This window comes from Ranitomeya imitator, chromosome 2, assembly GCF_032444005.1.
Source record: "Ranitomeya imitator isolate aRanImi1 chromosome 2, aRanImi1.pri, whole genome shotgun sequence".
In the NCBI taxonomy this organism is placed as follows: domain Eukaryota; kingdom Metazoa; phylum Chordata; class Amphibia; order Anura; family Dendrobatidae; genus Ranitomeya; species Ranitomeya imitator.
This window is the reverse complement of record NC_091283.1, coordinates 254,114,063-254,141,753: the sequence shown is the minus strand read 5'-3', so window position 1 is coordinate 254,141,753 and position 27,691 is coordinate 254,114,063. Positions and strand designations below refer to the sequence as shown.

The following is a 27,691-nucleotide window of genomic DNA, read 5'->3' as shown; positions in this document are numbered from 1 at the left end:
GTATATATGTAATAGGCAGCAGCAGACAATAATGGAATGGACCCGATGATATCTATATACACACATACAGCGCCTGCAGGCCTTGCACTGATATGTATAGAGCCACATACACTCCCCTGCCTACCTAGCACTGCAATCTATATACTCCGGAATTAGTCCTTAGAAGGACTGTTGGTTTAGCTGGATTTGTGGATTCTATGATGGTAGACCCTCACTAACTGAAAACCCCCCCACATCTGACCCTATCTCGGCAGAAGCTCTCCCTACACTGTCTGAATCCGGAGCTGAATGTGACGAGCAGGGCGGCACCAGGTCTCTTATAGACCTGATGATGCTGTGCCGCCAGCCAATCACTGTAATGCCACAACCAACATGGCTACAGCATTACTGAGGAGAAGTCTCCATGTAGCTTCTTCACTGCGGATCACGTGACCCCTGACTCCTCCCCCCTGTGACCTCATCACAGGTCCTGTGCACACGGAGCAGCCATATATGTGGAGTGCGGCTCTGCAGGTGGAGGTATGTGGAGATTCCCCATTACTGAGCGCGGGGACATTAACCCCTTCTGCACTGAGACTCTTTATAAGACTCATAACGTTGTTGTTCTGTTTCCTGTAATAGATACATACGAGCCAACTATGGAGGACAGGAAGTGAGGGAGCGGATTGTTCTCCTAGTACAGGGCCCCTTTCTTGGCCCCACACAGTGTAATGCCCCCATTATGCCCAGTAAGCAGGGTTCTGCCCCACACCCAGCTGCCTCGGGCACTTTACCATGAGCTGGTACCTCAGATTCTTCCCCGCACCCCTTTCCTTTGTGGGCGCCAAATCTGTTCTGCCTTTGGGGCTCCGGCCTTTATAATATCAGTAACTGCGTCATCAAGGTCTCCTGACCAGGTGCACCCTCTAGACTCTTCCCTCCGGAAACCCTCCCTCTTCCCATTGATGTCACATGGTCCCGTCTGGACGGCAGATAGCAGTCTTTTTGTACAAATGCAGCACAGCCCTGAGGAGTCTTTTTTTATGACTCTTCTTTTTACACCCCTTATGTGATATATATGATGGCGCTCACACAGTATAATGTTCCCACAGTACTGGCATCTCTCGTAAAAAAGGTATTTTCACACTACCGCCATATCCCCACACACAGTATAATGTTCTCATAGTACCGCCATACCCCCACACACAGTATAATGTTCTCATAGTACCGCCATGCCCTCACACACAGTATAATGTTCTCATAGTACCGCTATACCCCCACACACAGTATAATGTTCTCATAGTACCGCTATACCCCCACACACAGTATAATGTTCTCATAGTACCGCTATACCCCCACACACAGTATAATGTTCTCATAGTACCGCTATACCCCCACACACAGTATAATGTTCTCATAGTACTGCCATACCCCCACACACAGTATAATGTTCCTACAGTACCGCCATACCCCCACACACAGTATAATGTTCATGCAGTACAGCCAAACCCCCACACACAGTATAATGTTCCTACAGTACCGCTATACCCCCACACACAGTATAATGTTCTCATAGTACCGCCATGCCCTCACACACAGTATAATGTTCCTACAGTACCGCCATACCCCCACACACAGTATAATGTTCTCATATTACCGCTATACCCCCACACACAGTATAATGTTCATGCAGTACAGCCATACCCCCCCACACAGTATAATGTTCCTACAGTACCGCTATACCCCCACACACAGTATAATGTTCTCATAGTACCGCCATGCCCTCACACACAGTATAATGTTCTCATAGTACCGCTATACCCCCACACACAGTATAATGTTCTCATAGTACCGCTATACCCCCACACACAGTATAATGTTCTCATAGTACCGCTATACCCTCACACACAGTATAATGTTCTCATAGTACCGCTATACCCCCACACACAGTATAATGTTCTCATAGTACTGCCATACCCCCACACACAGTATAATGTTCATACAGTACCGCTATACAATCAAAAAACTACATAAAATGATAAATACAATGCATATCTGTATGGTACAAGAAAAAGGGGGCGCACTACAAAAGAATATGTAAAATAGATGTGGAAATATCTCAGGGTGCAACTAGGCAAAAATATCAAAAAAAGTGTCACAACAAAAAATATGCAGTGCACAATTACCAAATATATATAAGTGCACAATTACAAAACCAAAGTGTTATATATAGTGCGTATGATAAACATAAATAAACATTTTTTTGCATATAAAATAGTAAAGTGCAAGAGAGTGCAAAGATTCACAATTGTGTGTCAACGTGTCCACTGTAAACACAATACTCTGAATAAAATAATAATAAAGTGCAAATGCGAAAGTTACACCAGCAGGTGTCAGGAGAAGAAGGCAATTAAAGACCTCCAGGCCAATCAGGATATTATTGTACGGCCTGCAGGCAAAGGGGGTGGCATTGTGGTTCTCGACCGATCCATGTACCATGAGGAATCGGTTCGACTTCTGCAAGACCAAGTGACTTGTAAGCAATTGACGGGTGATCCCACCTCACATTACAAACCACGTATGGCGTGTATCCTGATATGATACCCCTAGAGGTCCTCAAAATACAGTAGGCAAATCAGCTAGGAGAACAACTAATATGAACACTTAGACCTAAAACATAGCTTTTAATGGACAATGTTTAAAATATCAAACGGATAATAGCGCAACATGTGATAAAGTGCAAAAAAAGTGCTCGTACAACCAGTGCTATATTAAAAAAATGGTTTTGTCTCACCAAATGGTCCTTTTTCTTTGCGGGAGCATCCAACAATATTCTTAGGGGGAGGGGGAGAGAGAAGTCCTATACTACCCCAGTCGTGCCCCTGTGTAGCTCCCGCCCTGACAAGGGCAGTCCCCAAGTCAGTCTAATATATTGTACCCACCAAAACAAAGTAACCTTCCCTACGCGTTTCCTCTCCCATAGGTCTGGTCCCACAACTGGGAGCTCTAGACACGGGGGTTACATGCCTATTCTTCTTGATAGGAATACCCCACATTTACTTTTCAGTCAGTTCCCCTGATGATTCTGCCCTATGGGAGAGGAAACGCGTAGGGAAGGTTACTTTGTTTTAGTGGGTACAATATATTAGACTGACTTGGCGACTGCCCTTGTCAGGGCGGGAGCTAGTTCGGTCAAACGGGTGTCTCTGGTCTGCTCCAGCACCTCCCATCTTCATTATAAGACGTCCTCTTCTGATCTTCAGCCACGGCTCTGGCGCAGGCGTACTTTGTTTGCCCTGTTGAGGGCAGAGCAAAGTAGTGCAGTGCGCAGGCGCCGGAAAGGTCAGAGAGGCCCGGCGCCTGCGCACTGCAGTACTTTGCTCTGCCCTCAACAGGTCAGACAATGTACGCCTGCGCCGGAGCCGTGGCTGAAGATCAGAAGAGGACATCTTGTAATGAAGATGGGAGGCGCCGGAGCGGACCAGAGACACCCGTTTGACCAGAACAGCAGCGGGACCGCCCCTGGGTGAGTATAATCTAACGTCTTTTTCTCCTCTTTCAGGTAACATCGGGGGCTTATCTACAACATTACAGAATGCTGTAGATAAGCCCCTGGTGCCGGTGGGCTTACCTCACCCGCGATTTTCGGGGTGACAGGTTCCCTTTAAGAAAATGTCCAGGGTCGAATCCCAATGGATTTTCACTCTAAATAGTTTGGCCCCTATGGGCCTTAACTATGAGTTGGAGTTATATGCGTTTTAATTTGGAATAGTGGGGTGATTCTTGGGGGAGTTTTTTTTATTTTAAACAAAACCCCAAAAAACTGTTTTGGTTTTATGTAGGTAAAGAAATAAAAATAAACATAAAAATAAAAATATACATAAAAAGATTTTAAGCCTGGAAGGGCGTATTAAAAGCAATTTTAATAGTAGGCTGCTTTAATCATTAGCCATTATTTATTTAGCGACTAGCGTGCTCGATAGACCGATGAGTGCATTCGTATATACTTGGTCATAAATGAATGAGCACATTTTAACTCTATTTCTATTTCCATTTATATTTATATTTCATTTTTGTTTTTATATATTTATATGTCATTTTTTTCATGCCTTTTTTTCACGTCTATTTTTCATTTTTTACTTAATAAAAGTTTTAGTTGCCCATTCGGTTCATTGCATGCGTAAATAATTTTATTCCCAGTAGTAGGGTTGAGCGAAACGGGTCGTTCATTTTCAAAAGTCGCTGACTTTTGGCAAAGTCGGGTTTCATGAAACCCGACCCGATCCCTGTGTGGGGTCGGCCATGCGGTACGCGACTTTCGCGCCAAAGTAGCGTTTCAATGACGCGAAAAGCGCCATTTCTCAGCCAATGAAGGTGAACGCATAGTGTGGGCAGCGTGATGACATAGGTCCTGGTCCCCACCATCTTAGAGAAGGGCATGGCAGTGATTGGCTTGCTGTCTGCGGCGTCACAGAGGCTATAAAGAGGCGTTCCCGCCGACCGCCATCTTACTGCTGCTGATCTGAGCTTAGGGAGAGGTTGCTGCCGCTTCGTCAGAAGCAGGGATAGCGTTAGGCAGGGTCCATTAACCACCAAACTGCTTGTGCTGTAGCGATTTCCACTGTCCAACACCACCTTCGGTTTGCACGGACAGTGGAGGCTACAATTTTTTTTTTTTTTTCCTCAGCGCTGTAGCTCATTGGGCTGCCCTAGAAGGCTCCCTGATAGCTGCATTGCTGTGTGTACACCGCTGTGCAAACCAACTGCTTTTTTCAAAGCACAAATCCTCTTGTTCCTTCCTTTCTGCACAGCTATCTTTTTTGTTTGTCCACACTTTTTATTTCATTTGTGCATCAGTCCACTCCTTATTGCTGCCTGCCTGCCATACCTGGCTGAGATTACTGCAGGGAGATAGTAATTGTAGGACAGTCCCTTTTTTTTTTTTTTTTTTTTAATTCTCCCTAAAAAAATAAGTTGTGGGAGATTAAAATTGGCATTTCTGCTAGAGTGCCATCCCTGTGTGTGCCATCTCTCTCACATAGTGGGCCATAGAAAGCCTTTTCATTTTTCTTTTTTGTGGGGTTTATAAATTCTCCCTGATAAAAAAAATACAGTGGGAGATTAATATTGGCCTTTGGGCTTCTGTGCCAGTCCTGAGTGTGCCATCTCTCTCTCAAATAGTGGGCCATAGAAAGCCTATTACTTTTTCTTTTTTATTGGGTTTCTAAATACTCCCAGAAAAAATTAAAAAAAAAATCAGTGGGAGATTAATATTGCCCTTTCTGCTTGTGTGCCACTCCTGACTCCTGGGTGTGCCATCTCTCTCTTTCAAATAGTGGGCACTGGGCCACAGAAAGCCTATTTTTTTTTTATTGTGTTTCTAAATTCTCCCTGAAAAAAATCAAAAAGAAATCAGTGGGAGAATAATATTGCCCTTTCTGCTTGTGTGCCACTCCTGACTCCTGGGTGTGCCATCTCTCTCTCTCAAATAGTGGGTACTGGGCCATAGAAAAGCAATTTTTTTTTTATTCGGTTTCTAAATTCTCCCTGAAAAAATCATTTTATTTTATTTGGTTTCTAAATTTTTCCTGAAAAAATCATTTTATTTTATTTTGTTTCTAAAGTCTCCCTGAAAAAATCAAAAAGAAATCAGTGGGAGATTAATATTGCCCTTTCTGCTTGTGTGCCACTCCTGACTCCTGGGTGTGCCATCTCTCTCTTTCAAATAGTGGGCACTGGGCCATAGAGAGCCTATTTTTTTTATTGTGTTTCTAAATTCTCCCTGAAAAAATCAAAAAGAAATCAGTGGGAGATTAATATTGCCCTTTCTGCTTGTGTGCCACTCCTGACTCCTGGGTGTGCCATCTCTCTCTTTCAAATAGTGGGCACTGGGCCATAGAAAGCCTATTATTTTTTTTTTTATTGTGTTTCTAAATTCTCCCTGAAAAAATCAAAAAGAAATCAGTGGGAGATTAATATTGCCCTTTCTGCTTGTGTGCCACTCCTGACTCCTGGGTGTGCCATCTCTCTCTCTCTCAAATAGTGGGTACTGGGCCATAGAAAGCCTATTTTTTTTTTTATTGTGTTTCTAAATTCTCCCTGAAAAAAATCATTTTATTTTATTTGGTTTCTAAATTCTTCCTGAAAAAAATCATTTTATTTTATTTTGTTTGTAAAGTCTCCCTGAAAAAAAAAATCTGTGGGAGATTAATATTGCCCTTTCTGCTTGTGTGCCAGTCTTGACTCCTGGGTGTGCCATCTCTCTCTCTCAAAAAGTGGGTACTGGGCCATAGAAAGGCAATATTTTTTTTAATTTGCTTTCTAAATTCTCCCTGAAAAAAAAAACATAGAGTGGGAGATTAATATTGACATTTGTGCTTGAGTGACAGTCCTGCGTGTGTGGCAACTCTCTGATTTGGTGCCACAGAAAACAGAGTGTGTAACATTGTGCCTGATTTTCCTTGCGGTCTCACCCACCTGTAAAGGGATATCTAAATCATACTGAAGTTATAGCTCACCGTGTAAGTTGTTTGACAGCAACAAATAAAGTTACTTTGGTTAAGTTTTTAAAACAATGAGAAAGTCTGGTGGAAGAGGTCGTGGCCGTGGGCGTTCATTGTCAGCTGGTAATGATGGTAGTGGTAGTGGAGCATCAGGTGGTCGTGGGAAAAAAATTATTCCACCTAAGTCTGGAGCTGTGGAGCCAGGTTCGTCGTGTGGCTACACAAGGCCTCGAACGCTCCCTTATCTGGGAGTTGGAAAACCGCTTTTAAAGCCGGAGCAGCAACAGCAAGTTTTGGCTTACCTTGCTGACTCAGCCTCTAGCTCTTTTGCCTCCTCTTCTGAAACTGGTAAATGTAAAAGCAGCGCGTCGTTAGTGGATGTTCACGGTCAGGGACAAGTCGCTTCCTTGTCCTCTTCAGCAAAAACAACAACAAGAGAGAAGGATGCAGCAGGCGACACAACGGGTTACTCCATGGAGCTCTTTACACATACCGTCCCTGGCTTAGAAAGTGAAACAGTTAACAGGCCATGCCCATTACAAGTAGATTCTGACATGGAGTGCACTGATGCACAGCCACAGCCAGACTACTATGCTGGTCCTTTGACTCAGACCACAACATTGCCCTCTCAGGGTACTGATCCAGAATCAGACCTTGATGAGACTATGTTGCCCCGTCACGAACGCTATACCACCGACCTACACGGTGACACAGACGAAGTTGCACACGAGCTAGAAGAGGAGGTTATAGATGACCCAGTTGTTGACCCCGATTGGCAGCCATTGGGGGAACAGGGTGCAGGCGGCAGTAGTTCTGAAGCGGAGTAGGACGGGCTGCAGCAGGCATCAACATCGCAACAGGTTCCATCTGCCGGGCCTGTATCTGGCCCAAAACGCGTGGCAAAGCAAAAAACTGTTGGAGGACAGCGTGTCCATCCGGTTAAATCTCAGTCTGCAATTCCTGAAAAGGGATCCGATGCTAGGAAGAGTGCAGTCTGGCATTTTTTTAAACAACATCCAATTGATCAGCGCAAAGTCATCTGCCAAAAATGTTCAACTAGCTTAAGCAGAGGTCAGAATCTGAAAAGTCTCAATACAAGTTGCATGCATAGACATTTAACCACCATGCATTTGCAAGCCTGGACTAACTACCAAACGTCCCTTAAGGTTGTAGCACCCTCGGCCAATGAAGCTAGTCAGCAACGCTACATCCCTTCCGTCACTGTAAGGCCACCATTTTCTGCACCACCGGCAGTATCTGTGCAGGTTTCTTTGCCAGCCCAAAGCAGTCAGGGTCAGGGAATCACCAGTTTCGTTGGAGGAAATACTGCATCTAGGGCACCGGCGGAAACAATACCGTCTCCAAACTTCTCTCAGTCTGCCATGTCCACCGGCACCCCCGCTAGTTCCACGATCTCCAGCTCTCCAGTCCAGCTCACCCTACATGAGACTCTGGTTAGAAAAAGGAAGTACTTATCCTCGCATCCGCGTACACAGGGTTTGAATGCCCACATAGCTAGACTAATCTTGTTAGAGATGATGCCCTACCGGTTAGTTGAAAGCGAAGCTTTCAAAGTCCTGATGGAGTACGCTGAACCACGCTACGAGCTACCCAGTCGACACTTTTTTTCCAGAAAAGCCATCCCAGCCCTGCACCAGCATGTTAAACAGCGTATCGTCCATGCACTTGTGACGCTGTAAGAATCTGGCTGCACTCGGATGTCACCCGAGTGCAGTCCTATTAGAGCATGTAGATTCAAACAGAAAAACAGAGAGTGGACCCACTGGACCGTGATGACGAACCCCTCTCGGACGAGCTGACCAGGTGGACCGCCCCCTATACAGGGAGAGTTAGGGGCAAGCCCGTGAGGGACTATCGCCACGGAAGCTGGAGGGTCGACTAAGAACAGAAGGGAACACAGCAGGCACAAAGGGAAAGAGGGAACAGAAAGGAACTACTGAGACAAGGGAGAAGATGGGAACGCTACGGAGGCACGGAGGCTGGCAGGACAATATGGAGACACCGAGGCTGACGGGAGCAAGGAAAAGATATAGGAGCCGGGCAGGTACCGCAGAGGAAAAGGAACTGAAGGAACAAGGCAGGAACACAGGAAAGAGGCAGGCACTGCAGAGGGCGCAGGAGACCCAAAGTCAGAGAGCTAGGAACGCACAGAGACCACAGGTGGCCAGAAGCACTTGTAAACACAAATGAACATCAGGCACAGAGAAGCAGCAGGAAGCAGTTTACATAGCAGCATGGGAGCTACTTCCGGGTTACAGTCCTCCAGGATGATGGAGAGGACAGGAAAGAGCGCCAACAGAGGAATCAGATGTGCGCACGTGCAGAGCTGAATGCGACGCGCGCGCGCACCCGGCGAGCTGCAGTGGGGAGAGGCGGCGGCAGCAACGGCATGACAGTACCCCCACCTTTACGCCCCTCCTTTTTAAGACTAGAAAGAAACCGGGACAAAATACGAGGAGCCCGAATGTTCTCTCGAGGCTCCGAGGACCTCTCCTCAGGACCAAAACCCTTCCAGTCAACCAAAAACAAAGTTCTCCCTCTAAGTTTTTTCATGGCTAAAATGTCCCTAACTTCAAAGACATCATCCTCGGAAACAGGCGAAGGAGAACAAAGGTTAGAAGAATGAAACTGATTAAAAACTACAGGTTTAAGGAGAGACACATGAAAAGAATTAGAAATACACAGAGAGGCAGGCAACTTAAGTTTGTAAGAAACGTCATTAATACGAGACAAAACTTCGAATGGACCGATATAGTGAGGACCCAGCTTATGTGAAGGGATTTTGAGACGGATAAATTTAGAAGAAACCCAAACCTTGTCCCCAGGATGGAATATAGGAGAATCAAGACGTCTTTTGTCCGCATGTCTCTTCATTCTAACTTGAGCCAACTCAAGGGCGGACTTGGTCTCCTGCCAGACCCTGGAGAACTCTCTAGACAGAAGATCAGCCGCTGGTACAGTAGAGACAGGAGGAACCGGAAGAGGAAGACCAGGATGTTGACCGTAGACGATAAAAAATGGAGATTTGTTAGTGGCTTCGCTGGGATGGTTATTGTAAGAAAACTCAGCCCATGGCAATAAGTCAGACCAATCATTCTGATGAGAATTGGAAAAATGACGGAGATAAGTTACCAAGGTCTGATTAGTACGTTCCACCTGGCCATTGGACTGTGGATGGTAGGCCGAAGAAAAATCAAGCGAAATGTTCATAGATCTGCAGAGGGATCTCCAGAAGCGGGCGGTGAATTGAACACCTCGGTCAGAAACAATATGTAAAGGAAGACCATGAAGACGAAAAATATGGTGAACAAAAATCTTTGCCAATTCGGGAGCAGAAGGTAAACCTGGGAGAGCGATGAAATGAGCCATCTTGAAGAAACGGTCCATGACCACGAAGATGATGGTGGAACCAGAAGAATGAGGCAGATCAGTGATGAAATCCATAGATAAATGTTGCCACGGAGAGGAAGGTACTGGCAAAGGATGTAGAAGCCCAGAAGGTAGTTGCCTGGGAATCTTATTCTTGGCACAGGAAGGACAAGAGGCGACAAAACTTTGGACATCCTTAGACAACGTTGGCCACCAGTAAAAACGAGAGATCAAACGAAAGGTTTTTTGAAACCAACATGTCCAGCCAGTTTGGAGGCGTGACCCCAAAGTAAGACACGTCTCCTGTTCCCTTCAGCGACAAAGGTCTTACCCGGAGGCAACGAAGTGAGAGAGACTGGAGCAACTGTGATGATTCTGGCAGGATCAATGATGTGTGCAGGCTCGTCCTCCAAATCCACCACCTGGAATGACCTAGACAGAGCGTCGGCTTTGGAGTTTTTATTTCCTGGCAAGAAACGAAGTTCGAAGTCAAACCTGGCGAAAAACAAGGCCCACCTGGCCTGCCGAGGATTAAGTCTTTGCGCAGAACGAATATACGCCAGATTCTTGTGATCGCTGTAGATTATAAAACGATGTAAAGCCCCTTCTAAGAGGTACCGCCACTCCTCTAATGCCAACTTGATTGCCAAAAGTTCTTTATCACCGATGGAATAATTTTTTTCTGAGGAGGAGAAGATCTTTGAGAAAAAACCACAGGGCACAAGACGACCAGAAGAGGATTTCTGCGAGAGCACAGCTCCAGCTCCAATTGCAGAAGCATCTACTTCAAGGATGAAGGGTTTATTGGCCACTGGACGATGAAGAATAGGAGCTGAGGCAAAGGCTTGCTTGATGGACCGGAAAGCCTCTTCGGCCTCAGACGACCACAGATGAGGATTGGCACCCTTCCGAATCATGGAGGAGATTGGAGCTGAAAGAGAGGAAAAGTGAGGTATAAACTGCCGATAGTAGTTAGCAAATCCAAGAAATCGCTGAATTGCTTTCACTCCAAGAGGACGCGGCCAGTTGAGCACGGCAGAAACTTTTTCCGGATCCATACACAAACCAGCGTCGGAAATGATGAAACCCAAGAAAGGTAGAGATGACTGTTCGAAGACACATTTTTCCAGTTTTGCGTACAGCCGATTCTCAAACGCTGAAGTACTTGCCGTACATCTCTTCTGTGAGTAGACAGATCTGGAGAGAACACAAGGATATCGTCCAAGTACACTACAACACAGGTGTAAAGTAGATCCCGAAAAACATCATTTACGAACTCCTGGAAGACTGCGGGTGCATTGCATAAACCGAATGGCATAACCAAATATTCATAATGACCATCTCTGGTATTAAACGCAGTCTTCCACTCGTCACCAGAACGGATACGGATCAAATTATAAGCTCCTCTGAGATCCAATTTGGTAAAGATTCGTGCTCCACGCAGACGATCAAAGAGTTCTGGTATGAGAGGAAGTGGGTACTTGTTTTTGATCGTGATGGTGTTGAGACCCCGATAGTCTATACATGGGCGAAGAGAACCGTCCTTCTTTTTAACGAAGAAGAACCCAGCTCCTGCAGGTGAGGAAGACTTTCGAATGAAGCCTCTGGCCAGATTCTCTTGAATATATTCGGACATGGCTTGAGTCTCGGTAGGAGACAATGGGTAAATACGACCCCTAGGTGGAGTAGAACCAGGAACAAGGTCTATCGGGCAGTCATAAGAGCGGTGCGGCGGTAAAATCTCCGCTTCCTTCTTGTTAAAGACGTCCGAGAAAGCGCAATAGGCTGGAGGAATTCCCACGGATTCCGAAGCAGACCGAGAGGAGGACGCAGGCTTGACGGGAAGCAGGCACCTGTTCAGACAAGACTGTCCCCACCGTAGAACATCTCCAGTACGCCAGTCCAGCGTGGGTTCGTGATCTCTCAACCAAGGAAGACCCAAAAGGAAAGAATGAGACAAAGAAGGTAAAACATAAAAGGCCAGTTTCTCACAATGAAGAGCTCCAATCTGAAGTTCGACTTCCTCCGTGACCAAGTTGACGGTCTCCCGCAAAGGCTGACCATCGACGGAAGCTATTTGTCTAGGAGTCTCCAAGGGTCTAACAGGTATCCCAAGCCTGTTAACAACATCGAGCTGAACAAAGTTCCCAGCCGCTCCTGAATCAATATAAGCCTCCAGAGAAAAGTGACGGGAACCTAAATGTAGAATAACAGACAAAACCAGAGGCGGAGAGGAGTCATAACCACCTAGGAAGGCCTCTCTTACCTGTCCTAGGCGGATGCGTTTCCCGGCTTCTGAGGACAAGCGCGTAAGAGATGAGAGGCATTGCCGCAGTAAAAACAAAGACCTTGTGCGAGTCTCTCCTTGCGGCGTTGCTCAGAAGACTTAAGGCGATCGACCTGCATGGGTTGAGGAGAAGATGAAGAAGCCACCGGGGCTGCTTGAGAAAGAGAAGTCCCTCGAGCAACAGTGGTCTGGCGAAGAGATCTCCTCTCTCTGGCAAGCTCACGAGTGCGCTCCTGAAAGCGCAGATCAATGCGTATGGCCAAGGAGATAAGATCATCCAAAGAGGTGGGAGTGTCCTGTCCCGCCAACTCATCCTTAATCCGTGAAGACAAACCACGCCAAAACGCTCCAACCAAAGCCTCATTATTCCACCCAAGGTCTGAGGACAGAGTCCGGAAACGGATGGCGTACTGGGCGACTGAGAGAGTACCCTGGTAAAGTTTAAAGAGGGACTCAGTGGTAGAGACCAGACGACCAGGTTCATCAAAAACTTTACGGAACGTATCCAGGAACAGATTGAGTTGGGAGACCAAAGGATCATCACGCTCCCAGAGAGGATTAACCCATGCCAAAGCCTCACCCTCCAAATGGGATTCTATAAAAGCAACCTTAGCTCGGTCGGTAGGATAAAGTAGCGGAGACAATTCAAAATGCAACTGGCATTGATTAAGAAAGCCGCGGCACGCTTTAGAATCCCCACCATACCGAGGAGGTCTAGCAAGTCGGGGCGAGGGTTGTGGCGCAGAGACAGGAGTGGAAACAGAGGCCACATTCTGGAGGGAGAGAAGCCGATCATTAATGGAGGCCATAAAATTCAAAATATGGGACCGAGTGTCCCGTTGTTGACCTAGCTCCTGCTGAAGGGCAACCAACTGCGGAGCAATACCAGGATCAGAAGGCTGTAAAGCCGCTAGGCGAGACTCCATATTCTTTAAAAATGACATGATCCTAGTCTAGTTTTCACGCAAAAAGAGTAACTCCTTTTGAGTGGTGGAGACTCCAGCGGGGTCCATGGCCTGATGTTACTGTGATGCTGTAAGAATCTGGCTGCACTCGGATGTCACCCGAGTGCAGTCCTATTAGAGCATGTAGATTCAAACAGAAAAACAGAGAGTGGACCCACTGGACCGTGATGACGAACCCCTCTCGGACGAGCTGACCAGGTGGACCGCCCCCTATACAGGGAGAGTTAGGGGCAAGCCCGTGAGGGACTATCGCCACGGAAGCTGGAGGGTCGACTAAGAACAGAAGGGAACACAGCAGGCACAAAGGGAAAGAGGGAACAGAAAGGAACTACTGAGACAAGGGAGAAGATGGGAACGCTACGGAGGCTGGCAGGACAATATGGAGACACCGAGGCTGACGGGAGCAAGGAAAAGATATAGGAGCCGGGCAGGTACCGCAGAGGAAAAGGAACTGAAGGAACAAGGCAGGAACACAGGAAAGAGGCAGGCACTGCAGAGGGCGCAGGAGACCCAAAGTCAGAGAGCTAGGAACGCACAGAGACCACAGGTGGCCAGAAGCACTTGTAAACACAAATGAACATCAGGCACAGAGAAGCAGCAGGAAGCAGTTTACATAGCAGCCTGGGATCTACTTCAGGGTTACAGACCTCCAGGATGACAGAGAGGACAGGAAAGAGCGCCAACAGAGGAATCAGATGTGCGCACGTGCAGAGCTGAATGCGGCGCGCGCGCGCACCCGGCGAGCTGCAGTGGGGAGAGGCGGCGGCAGCAACGGCATGACAGCACTCAGGCAATCTGTGAGTACAAAGGTCCACCTGACTACAGATGCATGTACCAGTAGGCATGGCCAGGGACGGTACGTGTCCATCACGGCACACAGGGTGAATGTGGTGGATGCAGGGTCCACAGGGGACATCAATTTCGGGACAGTTGTGCCTAGCCCACGGTCTAGGAAACAGTTGGCTGTAGGCGTTCGCACCCCCTCCTCCTCGTCCTCCTGCAGAAGCGAGAGCTCTTCCACAGACCGCAGTCGCCAAACCACTCCATCGTCAGCTGTCAGTGTTGCACACCAGTTGTCCCATTATGGGGCAGCTACTGGCAAGCGTCAGCAGGCTGTATTGGCTATGAAGTGTTTGGGCGACAACAGACACACCGCGGAAGTTCTGTCCGAGTTCTTGCAGCAAGTCGTGGCTGGGCACAGTAGATCTTGAGGCAGGCAAGGTAGTGAGTGATAATGGAAGGAATTTCATGGCTGCCATCTCCCTTTCCCAACTGAAACACATTCCTTGCCTGGCTCACACCTTAAACCTGGTGGTGCAGTGCTTATTGAAAACTTATCCTGGGTTCTCCGACCTGCTCCTCAAAGTGCGTGGACTTTGCTCACATATCCGACATTCGCCTGTACACTCCAGCCGTATGCAGACCTATCAGCGGTCTTTGAACCTTCCCCAGCATCGCCTAATCATAGACGTTGCAACAAGGTGGAACTCAACACTGCACATGCTTCAGAGACTGTGCGAACAGAGGCGGGCTGTTATGTTTTTGTGGGAGGATACACATACACGGGCAGGCAGTAGGATGGCAGACATGGAGTTGTCAGGTGTGCAGTGGTCGAAGATACAAGACATGTGTCAAGTCCTTCAGTGTTTTGAGGAATGCACACGGCTGGTTAGTGCAGACAACGCCATAATAAGCATGAGCATCCCCCTAATGCGTCTGCTGATGCAAAGTTTGACGCACATAAAGGATCAGGCGTCTGCACCAGAGGAAGAGGAAAGCCTTGATGACAGTCAGCCATTGTCTGGTCAGGGCAGTGTACAGGACGAGGTAGCGGGCGAAGAGGAGGTGGAGGACAAGGAAGATGATGGGGATGAGTATATTTTTAATGAGGAAGCTTTCCCGGGGGCACTGGAAATTGGTGGCGTGGCAAGGCCGGGTTCTGGTTTTTTGAGGGACACAAGTGACGTAGATTTGCCTGAAACTGCCCCTCAACCAAGCACAACCGCAGATTTGACAACTGGAACTTTGGCCCACATGGCGGATTATGCCTTGCGTATCCTCAAAAGGGACACACGCATTACTAAAATGATGAACGATGACGATTACTGGTTGGCCTGCCTCCTTGATCCTCGCTATAAAGGCAAATTGCAAAATATTATGCCACATGAGAACTTGGAACTAATATTAGCAACAAAACAATCAACTCTTGTTGACCGTTTGCTTCAGGCATTCCCAGCACACAGCGCCCGTGATCGTTCTCACACGAGCTCCAGGGGGCAGCAGACCAGGAGTGTTAGGGGTGCACACATCAGAAGTGGCGTTGGACAGAGGGGTTTTATGACCAGGTTGTGGAGTGATTTTGCTATGACCGCAGACAGGACAGGTACTGCTGCATCAATTCAAAGTGACAGGAGACAACATTTGTCCAGTATGGTTACAAACTATTTTTCATCCCTTATCGATGTTCTCCCTCAACCGTCATTCCCATTTGATTACTGGGCATCCAAATTAGACACCTGGCCAGAATTGGCAGAATATGCATTGCAGGAGCTTGCTTGCCCGGCCGCTAGTGTCCTATCAGAAAGAGTATTCAGTGCTGCAGGTTCAATATTAACCGAAAAAAGGACTCGTCTGGCTACCCAAAATGTTGATGATCTAACCTTCATTAAAATGAACCACAACTGGATTTCGAATTCTTTTGCCCCACCTTGCCCGGCCGACACCTAGCTTTCCTATGAAAAGCTCTTGCCTGTGGACTACTGTGAATGACTTTTCTAATGTCTTAATTTGAAGCAGCTGATTGTCCAGCATACGACATGTTTACACCTCTCTAAAAGGCCTAACTCCCCACACGGGGCCGTGGTATCGCGACTTGGCGCAAGCACCCGTGAGAGTGCTGTTTGTCTGAAGAGGTGGGTGTGCCCGCTTTTGGTCGACAGCACTGCCACTGGGTCCCTCATAGTACAATAAAGTGTCTCTGGCGGTGGTGGTACGCACCCAACGTCAGACACACTGTTGTAACATGAGGGGCCCTGGGCCTGTACCGCCGGCTACAAGAGAGTTCACCAACACCAAGGTCCAACATTGCTCTACCACTTCCACAATTATCTCTCACACTTCCACCAATGTTTAGACCATGCGCTGACATCCTTCCATTCCTGACACTGACAATACCATTGTGTTGACATGTATGATGGTACTTAACATAGTCAGAGGCAGTGTCCTCTATTTACCCAAGTAAATACTTTGCGCCAAATTAGTAGGTCAGAAACTACGCAGAGGATCCCACCCCTGTACCTAATGATTGCACCCTTTAGTGTTTCCGTTGTGTTGTAATGCGAGACATTCACATTTATGTATTGTTTTTGACTACTAACTGGCAGACACTCATTACAATCTGCCTCCGCTGACCAGACCACTGCTGCCCGTGTACCCCTGGAACCAATTTAAAATTGCCTACAGCAAGCCCAATTTTTGTTATGTTAGGCCTTCGAAGCCTGTCTGCGGCCCGTTCTTTCCACTACTACTACACTGACCAGACCACTGCTGCCCGTGTACCCCTGGAACCAATTATAAAGTGCCTACAGCCAGCCCAAATTTATTATGTTAGGCCTTTGATGCCTGTCTGCGGTCACTCCTTACACTAGGCCTCCACTGACCAGACCACTGCTGCCCGTGTACCCCTGGAACCAATTATATAGTGCCTACAACAAGACCAATTTTTGTTATGTTAGGCCTTCGAAGCCTGTCTGCGGCCCGTTCTTTCCACTACTACTACACTGACCAGACCACTGCTGCCCGTGTACCCCTGGAACCAATTATAAAGTGCCTACAGCCAGCCCAAATTTATTATGTTAGGCCTTTGATGCCTGTCTGCGGTCACTCCTTACACTAGGCCTCCACTGACCAGACCACTGCTGCCCGTGTACCCCTGGAACCAATTTAAAATTGCCTACAGCAAGCCCAATTTTTTTATGTTAGGCCTTCGAAGCCTGTCTGCGGCCCGTTCTTTCTACTACTACTACACTGACCAGACCACTGCTGCCCGTGTACCCCTGAAACCAATTATTAAGTGCCTACAGCCAGCCCAAATTTATTATGTTAGGCCTTTGATGCCTGTCTGCGGTCACTCCTTCCACTAGGCCACCACTGACCAGACCACTGCTGCCCGTGTACCCCTGGAACCAATTATAAAGTGCTTACAGCCAGCCCAAATTTATTATGTTAGGCCTTTGATGCCTGTCTGCGGTCACTCCTTACACTAGGCCTCCACTGACCAGACCACTGCTGCCCGTGTACCCCTGAAACCAATTATTAAGTGCCAACAGCCAGCCCAATTTTATTATGTTAGGCCTTTGATGCCTGTCTGCGGTCACTCCTTACACTAGGCCTCCACTGACCAGACCACTGCTGCCCGTGTACCCCTGGAACCAATTATAAAGTGCCTACAGTGGCCTCCACTCACTGCCGACTATGCTCCCCCATTGACTTGCATTGGGTTTCGTGTTTCGGTCGATACCCGACTTTTCGCGATAATCGGCCGATTCCACTCGACTCGACTTCTAAGATAGTCGGGTTTCGCGAAACCCGACTCGACTCTAAAAAGGTCAAGGTCGCTCAACCCTACCCAGTAGCGTATTCTAATATCCACTTTCAGTTCTAAATATTAATTTTAATTACTAATAAAGGAATTATAGTTCCAATTTTTAAATACTTTTATTTCTTTTGGCACCTTCGTTCTTTCTGCAGCATTTCCCTACATCTCTAGAACGCTGCCACACACATCCCTCTTTTCTATTGCAAAACTCGTGCATAACTGTATTGAGGATAATAACACTATACAATTACATGGCAAGTCAGATCGCACACAAATTAGCATTAAAATCAATGTTCCTGGCTCAAATAGGCTATTGGTGTCAGCAATTACATGCAGTATATGGCGGATATGATCCGGTATACAAATGAGCACTAAGACTAATTGGTAAGCGGTCACAGCCTTTCTTGGTCCAGTACACCGTGGGTTAACACGATAACTACTTTGAACGGCTATATATGGCAATCGGCAGGGAAGGGGCGGTAACCCTGACGAAGAGGGACAGAGTCCCTCGAAACGCGTTGGTTAGCTTTTTGCCCTAGCAGGGCTACGTAGCCTCGTGACGTCACACGCTGCAGAACACTGTCGGCCATTTTTTTCAGCCGCGCATCCAGGGACGCCACCGGCCGGGGCGCTTCGGGCTCCGCGCGTCCTCCAACTACTCTAATTACTCCTGCCGCCTGGTTATTCGGAACCCCCAGCAACAGCACCCGCAGGTCTTTATACCATTAGTCATTTGTGGGCACACTACAGTTTTCAGGAAGAAAAAAACCCACATTTATAGTCTGTTGTAGCTGTTTTAGCGCGATACCTCACTTTTAGACACACAGTATAATGTTCTCATAGTACCGCCATACCCCCACACACAGTATAATGTTCCTACAGTACAGCCATACCCCCACACACAGTATAATGTTCTCGCACTACCGCCATACCCCCACACACAGTATAATGTTCCTACAGTACCTTCATCCCACCCACACACAGTATAATGTTCTCAGTACCGCCATACCCCCACACACAGTATAATATTCCTACAGTACCTCCATCCCACCACACACAGTATAATCTTCTCATAGTACCGCAATACCCCCACACACAGTATAATATTCCTACAGTACCTCCATCCCACCACACACAGTATAGTGTTCTCATAGTACCGCCATACCCCCGCCATACAGTATAATGTTCCTACAGTACCTCCATCCCACCCACAAACAGTATAATGTTCTCATAGTAGCGCCATACACACACGGTATAATGTTCCTACAGTACCTCCATACCTACACATACAGTATAATGTTTCTACAGTACATCCATCCCACCCACACTATAATATTCCCATAGTACCTCCATCCCCCCAAACACAGTATAATGTTCCTACAGTACCTCCATCCCACCCACACACACTATAATCTTCTCATAGTACCGCCACACACAGTATAATCTTCTCATAGTACCACCATCCTACCACACACAGTATAATGTAAACTGGGACCAGGGGCACCTTTCCTGGCCCTAGCTCTAGGGGGCGCCCTAACTCGCCCTGTTCCCCGGGATACCTCAGATGGCGAGGATGCCGGGGCCTCCACCCACGCCCTATCTCCTGACTGCTGCCCTGCGTCTGTCCCCCTCCCCCACCCGGGGAAGAGAGGAGCTACAGTGTACAACAGTACACCAACCCGACAAACAGGGGAACAAAGACAAGGGTAAAAAGAAAACTCCACTCACACAAAATATGCTCTCACAAATAACAAAGGTATCCACCGGGGTGTGAAGGACGGGGAGGGTAAATAAAGCAGGTAAGGATGAGGAATATAGCAAGCGTACAAACCATACAACTGTCGCACAATAAATTCCTCCAACTCTCCAAACACCAGCTCCTCACTACTCCAGGTCTATCAAGCAAGTGCTATCTCAGACAAAGGTCTGACCAGAAGGCCTAGCTTATATAGGATAGAGGAGTGGCTAACTGAGCACAGCTGAAAGCAGGAATTTCCACATGGCCTATTAACCCCTGTCCTGCTGAAAGAAAACAAAACACCTTTAAAGGGACTCTGTCAGCTGAATTTGGCGGGACTGGTTTTGGGTCATATGGGCGGAGTTTTCGGGTGTTTGATTCACCCTTTCCTTACCCGCTGGCTGCAATATTGGATTGAAGTTCATTCTCTGTCCTCCATAGTACATGCCTGCGCAAAGCAATCTTGCCTTGCGCAGGCGTGTACTATAGAGGACAGAGAATGAACTTCAATCCAAAATTGCAGCCAGCATGCAGCCAGCGGGTAAGGAAAGGGTGAATCAAAAACCCGAAAACTCCGCCCATATGACCCAAAACCAGTCCCGCCAAATTCAGGTGACAGGTTCCCTTTAATACACAGGAGAAGTGCTTCTTCTCAGCGATGAAGCAGAAGCCATCAGACGTCGTGGTCTTCTAGTATTGCTCTGTCATGGTAACTCCGTGACACAGTACCTCCATCCCACCACACACAGTATAATGTTCTCACAGTACCACCATATCCCCCATACACAGTATAATGTTCCTATAGTACCTCCATCCCACCACACACAGTATAATGTTCCTACAGTACCTCCATACCCCCACACACAGTATAATCTTCTCATAGTACCGCCATACCCCCACACACAGTATAATCTTCCCACAGTACCTCCATCCCACCCACACACAGTATAATGTTCCTACAGTACCTCCATCCCACCCACACACAGTATAATGTTCCTACAGTACCTCCATCCCACCCACACACAGTATAATGTTCCTACAGTACCTCCATCCCACTACACACAGTATAATTTTCTCACAGTACCACCATAACCCCCACACACACAGTATAATGTTCCTACAGTACCTCCATCCCACCACACACAGTATAATGTTCTCACAGTACCTTCATCCCACCACACACAGTATAATGTTTTCACAGTACCACCATACCCCTCACACACAGTATAATGTTCCTACAGTACCTCCATCCCACCACACACAGTATAATGTTCTCACAGTACCACCTTACCCCCCACACACAGTATAATGTTCCTACAGTACCTCATCCCACCACACACAGTATAATCTTCTCATAGTACCTCCATCCCACCACATACAGTATAATGTTCTCATAGTACCGCCATACCCCCACACACAATGTAATGTTCCTACAGTACCTCCATCCCCCCACACACAGTATAATCCTCTCATAGTACTGCCATACCTCCACACACAATATAATGTTCCTACAGTACCTCCACCACATACAGTATAATCTTCTCATAGTGAGGCCATACCCCCACCACACACATTATAAAGTTCTCACTGTACCGCTATACCCCCCACACAGTATAAAGTTCCCACAGTACCATCATCCCACCACACACAGTATTTTGTTCCCACATTAGTGGCTTCCCACAGACACAGGAAAATGTTTCCACAGAACTGGCATCCCCCTCAGACACACTATAATGTCCCCACAGTACTGCCATCCCCCCACTTTTTAATGTTCCCACAGTACTGCCCCCTACATGCACAATATGGTACCATCCACCTCACTGACTACCTCTGACCACCAACAATTAATAAATACTCACTTAGCCTCATTCTTGGTGCCAATACTAATGAACCCAGGATCTATGAGATATTTACCATACAATAGTTGGATAGGCAGGAGTGCATCATCCAAAATGGTAGCCCACTCGGTTGCTATGATGGCTATGAATTGACAGGGCTCAGTGGGGTGTGGTATTGGTCACCCTCTCCTTCCCATCATCACAATTTCAGCGATATCCACTAAAGGTCAAGTGGGAAGAGAGATGCTAAGTGCCAGAATTGGAGCATCTTAGAGATGTGCCTTTTCTGGGTGGCTGAGAGCTGATTTTTTTAAGCCTGGGGCCACAGTATCCATGGCCCCTTCCGAGGCTATTCATATCAACCCGCAACTGTCTGCATAACCTGTGCTGGTTATTAATTATAGGGGGACCCTACATCACTTTTTTGGGGGGTCCCCAATTTTAATAGCCACTAAAGGCTAAGTATACAGTTATCAGCTGATATTACTAGCCTGGAAAACTCCATGGGTATTACCCCCTTCCTAGGCTAGAAACAAACTTATGTGTGTGAATCAGACCTGATTTAACGTGATAGAAGATTACAGTGCGGGGAAAATGGGAAACCTTCATATAGACAGCCGGTGGTGATGGAGTCAGTGACCGACTCTGGCCAAATATGTTTCTAGAGCCGTAGTAGAAGATGAAGATGTCGTCCTCACCATGAAGTAGTTATTTCTCATGTCGTGTGTAATGAATATGTCCTGCAGTATTGCTAATGCCGATTCCAGGGTCGGTAAATGAGACGAGAATTAGCGTTACGGAAGATGAGTCTGTGAGAAACGTATTCAGCTGCCGACTCCGAGGAAGAAACTGCTTGTTGTCTGTGGCCTAAATATATAGGATTTATTAGTAGATGTAAAGAAGGAAACTAAACACTGTAAAATAATAAATCTCATATGTTTCCCTTATTATCTCCAGTAATTGTATTATTACACAGGATTCTTATGATGTTACATCGGCTCATCTTCTCATTCAGGTCTCTACAATATCGGATCCTCTCAGTGAAGATCTTCTGCAAAAGAAAACTTTCCTGATTTACCCATCAAAGATGGATGTGGATAGAGACAAGATGGCGGAGAAAATATTACACCTCACCCTAGAGATCCTCTTCCGGCTTACTGGAGAGGTGAGAGATTCTGATGACGTCACATTACATCATTCTTATCTATGGGAATAACAGATGGACAGAACTGGAGAGGTGAGGACTCTGGAAATGTCTGTAGTGAGATTTATTAATGTGTCTCTCCATTACCAGGATTACACAGTGGTGAAGAAGACCTCTAGTGATCGCTGTCAGGACCCTGTGCCTGAGGGATGGGGAAGACCCCTGAGCCCAATCACGGGGCCTCCACCTCACTCCCTGATCCATGAGGACATCAACGACCAGAAGATCCTAGAACTCATCTACAAGATGATTGAGCTGCTGACTGGAGAGGTGACACTGCTGGGAATGCTGGGACATTATACAGTACCACTATGAAGGGATCGGGGGGATGACGGTATCATTGTATGTGTCAGGTTCCTATAAGGTGTCAGGATGTCGCTGTCTATTTCTCCATGGAGGAGTGGGAGTATTTAGAAGGACACAGAGATCTGTACAAGGACGTCATAATGGAGATTCCCCAGCCCCTCACATCTCCAGGTAATAGACAGGACTAAATACACACGGCCTATAATTATCTGTATGTAAAGAATGAATTCACTCCCTGTATGTGTTTCCTCCAGATCTACCCAGTAAGAGGACAACACCAGAGAGATGTCCCCGTCCTCTTCTTCCACAGGACTGTAACCAAGAAGATCCCAATGCTCCTCAGGATCATCAGGTAGATGGAGAGAAGGTGTCAGGAGATCTCCCCTATGATGTGTAGACGCCGGTGAAGGTCTTGTGCTCAGTCTTGCTTTATCCACTAGTATTGTATATATGTTTTATACTTGTGTACTGAGAGCGGTGGAGATGGCAGGATTAGAGCTGATCATAGATGTGACTTCTCCATCTGTCGGTGACTTTTATAATATTTGTTTCAGGGTGAAGATCTGACCCATATTAACACTACAGAGACATATGTGAGGGGGGATGAGCGGTGTAAAGAGGAGATTCCCACATATGACTACCCAGGTGAGTATTGACCACTAAATGCAGAGAGGTCACAGATTCTTCTCAGTCACCAGCTGTGGCTGCTTTATCGGTGGTGTAGTCCGGCCGTATTACCATGATCACCATTTTGCCTCTAGACCACAACTTCTCCTTCTATACAAATATCCAAGGAGAACCAAGAGTCAAATAAACTGCCGAAAATTATATGACCAATTAGAATAATATTTATTGAAAATTATACAAAATATGTTAAAATTTGTACCACATATGTAATAACAAGTGATAAATCCGTGAGTACATAAACACAACAGATCCCAGATCGGACCACCATCAAATATACAACATACAACCAATGTGCTTTGCTAATAAATGTAACTCTGCTGACAAGCCATGGCATTTAGACTGCCCATTGTAGTTCATATGTAAAGTACCAGTGGTATGTAACAGCAGTTACAACATTGGTTGTATGTTGTATATTTGATGGTGGTCCGATCTGGGATCTGTTGTGTTTATGTACTCACGGATTTATCACTTGTTATTACATATGTGGTACAAATTTTAACATATTTTGTATAATTTTCAATAAATATTATTCTAATTGGTCATATAATTTTCGGCAGTTTATTTGACTCTTGGTTCTCCTTGGATATTTGATTATGATTTGAGTCGCCATCATTTATTTGGATAGATAATTTTTGCTGATGTTCTGTTTATATATATTCTCCTTCTATACACTGACCTGAGAGACTTCCTGATCATCACTGCGCATGACAGGAAGCCTCTCAGGTCTGGAGACCCGGATGTTGGCATGACGACATCGGGTCTCCATGGCAGCGATCGGAACCACGCATCATGCCACAGAGTCTAGGATCCAAAGGCTATCAGACCATGTAGTGAGGGATCAGCGACCTGTCATAAGCCAATACAGACGCATATGTAATCAGGGCACCACACAAAGCCCCGCCCACAGCCCCGCCCCAGAGCACGAGAATCTCATTAGCTGCAAACTACAAATACAGTTAAAACAACCACAAGACGGATTTGATCACCAGATATCGGTGTAATCAGTATAACGGCACCGACCTGACAGTGTCTGTAGTCACTGAGCACAATCCTGCTGACAGGTTCCCTTTAAGACATCTCCGCTCTGCACTATTATACACAGTTCTCTTTAAATGTGTAATATTTCTTCTTGAAACTCATCTGACAGAAGATATTGGAGCTTCCGATAGTTTAGATTGTGAAGTCACCGAGCCCCGTGCTCTAATTACCCCAGAGAGGTTTCACCACTAGCTGCTCATTTATTACTGATGGAGACTGTTCAGTTTGAGCATTTCAGTAGATGTTATTGTCTATAGTCAGTTTTTGATTACAGTAGTGTCCAGAATCCTCTGATTTATCCTCTTCCAGTTTTGTGTTCTTAATCAGGCCCCATTTTTACAATCTGACGTGTGTCACTATGTGGTGATAACTTTGGAATTATTCACAAAGGATAATAGAAATCAAATGGATCTTACAAATTATTTTCCATCTTCTCACAATACCCTACATACGATTGTACACTACTCTCTGGGCACATGGCCGTGTTCAGAAGGGAAGGAGCGCTATTTAGCTGTTTGACTGCAGATCTAGCTGGAATAGTTTGCAGACACAATGTATTGGGAGCACTGTTCATGGTCAACTGGCAGCTCAAAAGATCTCCACCATGAACATGCTTGGCACTATCTTCTCTGCTTTCCATATCCCAAGGATTGCCTTGTTCATCGCCCTTTATCACCATTACATGGATCTGGACTTACACTGGGACCCCTAGGCTTGGACCATGGTGTTACCTGCTATTCTGTGGTATTAGATGGGAAGAAGAATAGTCAGGTAGCTGGGTCAGAACCAGAAGGACAGAATACAGAATCAGAAGACACAAGAGTAGTCAGTAAACGGGCCACGGTCACAACAGGGAACAAATACACAAGCCACAAGCTGAGCACTGAGGACTGAACCAGAGGAGAACAACGCTGTTTCTGGCAGATTCCGGCCATGTGCTTTGAGCTTTAGTAGCGTGTGGTACTTTCCAATTGGCTGAAGTAGGGAGCAGATTACTCCAGCTGGACAGCAGGAACAGATCCCAGATGAGATTGGACACACCATATGCAGAAGCCCTAATATGACTAAATGACAGAAAACCAGAATAGTCGAAATCCTCATAAAGTGATTCCATTTTATAAATTAATTCACTGAGAGTTATAATCTATACATATGTGGTCAAAATTGTTGGTACACCTCGTTTAATGACAGGAAAACCCACAATGGTCACAGAAATAACTTGAATCTGACAAAAGTAATAATAAAAGATCTATGAAAATGAAGAAATAAAAGTCAGACATTGCTTTTCTACCATGCTTCCACAGAATAAAAAAAAAAAAAAAATAATGAAACAGGCCTGGACAGAAATGATTGTACCCCTGAAAATAATGTGACAAAAGGGACATGTTAAATCACGGTGTGTCCAGTAACTATCATCACAGGGGTCTACAATCTTGGAATCAGTGAGTGGCCTGTATATAGGGCTACATATACTCACTGTGCTGTGTGGTGACATGGTATCACAATCAATAATGACCAGAGGAAGTGAAGGAAAGAGTTGTCTGAGGAGATTAGAAAGAAAATTATAGACAAACATGTTAAAGGTAAAAGTTATAAGACCATCTCCAAGCAGCTTGATGTTCCTGTGACTACAGTTGCACATATTATTCAGAAATGTAAGATCCATGGAACTGTAGCCAACCTCCCCGCACGTGGCCACAGGACAGGAAGAAAATTGATGGCAAATCAAAGAAACGGATAATACGAATGGTAACAAAAGAGCCCAGAAAAACTTTTAAACAGATTAAAGGTGAACTTCAAGCTCAAGGAACATCAGTTCAGATCAGTCAGATGGCACCATCTGTTGTTGTATGAGCCAAAGTGGACTTCATCGGAGATGACCAAGGAGGACACCATTGTTGAAAAAAAAAAAATCATAAAAAAGCCAGACTGGAATTTGCCAAACTACATGTTGACAAGTCACAAAGCTTCTGGGAGAATGTGCTATGGACAGATGAGATAAAAATGGAACTTTTTGGCAAGGCACATCAGCTCTATGTTCACAGATGGAAAAATGAAGCTTATCAAGAAAAGAACACTGTCCCTACTGTGAAACATGGAGGAGGCTCTGTTTTGTTCTGGGGCTGTTTTACTGCATCTGTCACATGGTATCTAGAATCTCTGCAGGGTACAATGAAATCTCAAGACTGTCAAGGGATTCTAGAGAGAAATGTGCTGCCCAGTGTCAGAAAGCTTGGTCTCAGTCGCAGGTCATGGGTCTTGCAACAGGATAATGACCCAAAACACACAGCTAAAAGCACCCAAGAATGGCTAAGAGGAAAACATTAGACTATTCTGAAGTGGCCTTCTATGAGCCCTGACCTAAATCCTATTGAGCATCTTTGGAAAGAGCTGAAACAAGCCATCTGGAAAAGGCAACCTTCAAACATGAGACAACTGGAGCAGTTTGCTCTTGAGGAGTGGGCCAAAATACCTGTCGAGAGGTGCAGAAGTCTCATTGACAGTTACAGGAATCGTTTGATTGCAGTGATTGCCTCAAAAAGTTGTGCAGCAAAATATTAACCCTTTTGCGCCAGAGCCGGGTTTTGCCTTCATGACCAGGCCATTTTTTTCAATTCTGACCAGTGTCACTTTATGAGGTCATAATAATTCTAACGCTTCAACACATTCTGGTGGTTCTGAGATTGTTTTCTTGTGACATATTGTACTTTATGATAGTGATAAAAATTTATTTGATATAACTTGCGTTTCTTACTTTAAAAAAAATGGAAATTTGGAGAAAATTTTAAAAATTTCGCAATTTTCAACATTTTTATTTTTATGATCTGGAATCAGTCATATCACACAAAATAGTTAATAAATAACATTTCCCACATGTCTACTTTACATCACCACAATTTTGGAAACACCTTTTTTTGTTAGGAAGTCATAAGGGTTAAAAATTGACCAGTGATTTCTCATTTTTACAACAAAATTTACAAAACCATTTTTTTAAGGACCACATCACATTTCAAGTGAGTTTGGAGGGTCAATATGACAGAAAATACCCAAAAGTAACACCATTATAAAAACTGCACCCCTCAAGGTGCTCAAAACCACATTGAAGAAGTTTATTAACCCTTCAGGTGCTTCACATCAATGAATGGAATGTGAAAGGAA

The 27,691-nt window shown here is 45.9% G+C and overlaps 1 protein-coding gene across 1 annotated transcript in view; it reads left to right on the top strand.

Annotated features, from left to right (window-relative positions):
- Positions 1–482: 482 nt before the first annotated feature.
- The window catches only part of LOC138662955 (gastrula zinc finger protein XlCGF57.1-like), a 30,402-nt gene continuing 3,193 nt past the window's right edge, over positions 483–27,691 (top strand). Inside the window, exons 1-6 of the mRNA XM_069748968.1 lie at positions 483–519; positions 22,313–22,462; positions 22,592–22,771; positions 22,855–22,978; positions 23,062–23,159; positions 23,362–23,452. Of these exons, the coding sequence (XP_069605069.1) occupies positions 493–519; positions 22,313–22,462; positions 22,592–22,771; positions 22,855–22,978; positions 23,062–23,159; positions 23,362–23,452 (670 nt within the window). The 5' untranslated portion in view covers positions 483–492. The remainder of the gene's footprint in view (positions 520–22,312; positions 22,463–22,591; positions 22,772–22,854; positions 22,979–23,061; positions 23,160–23,361; positions 23,453–27,691) is intronic.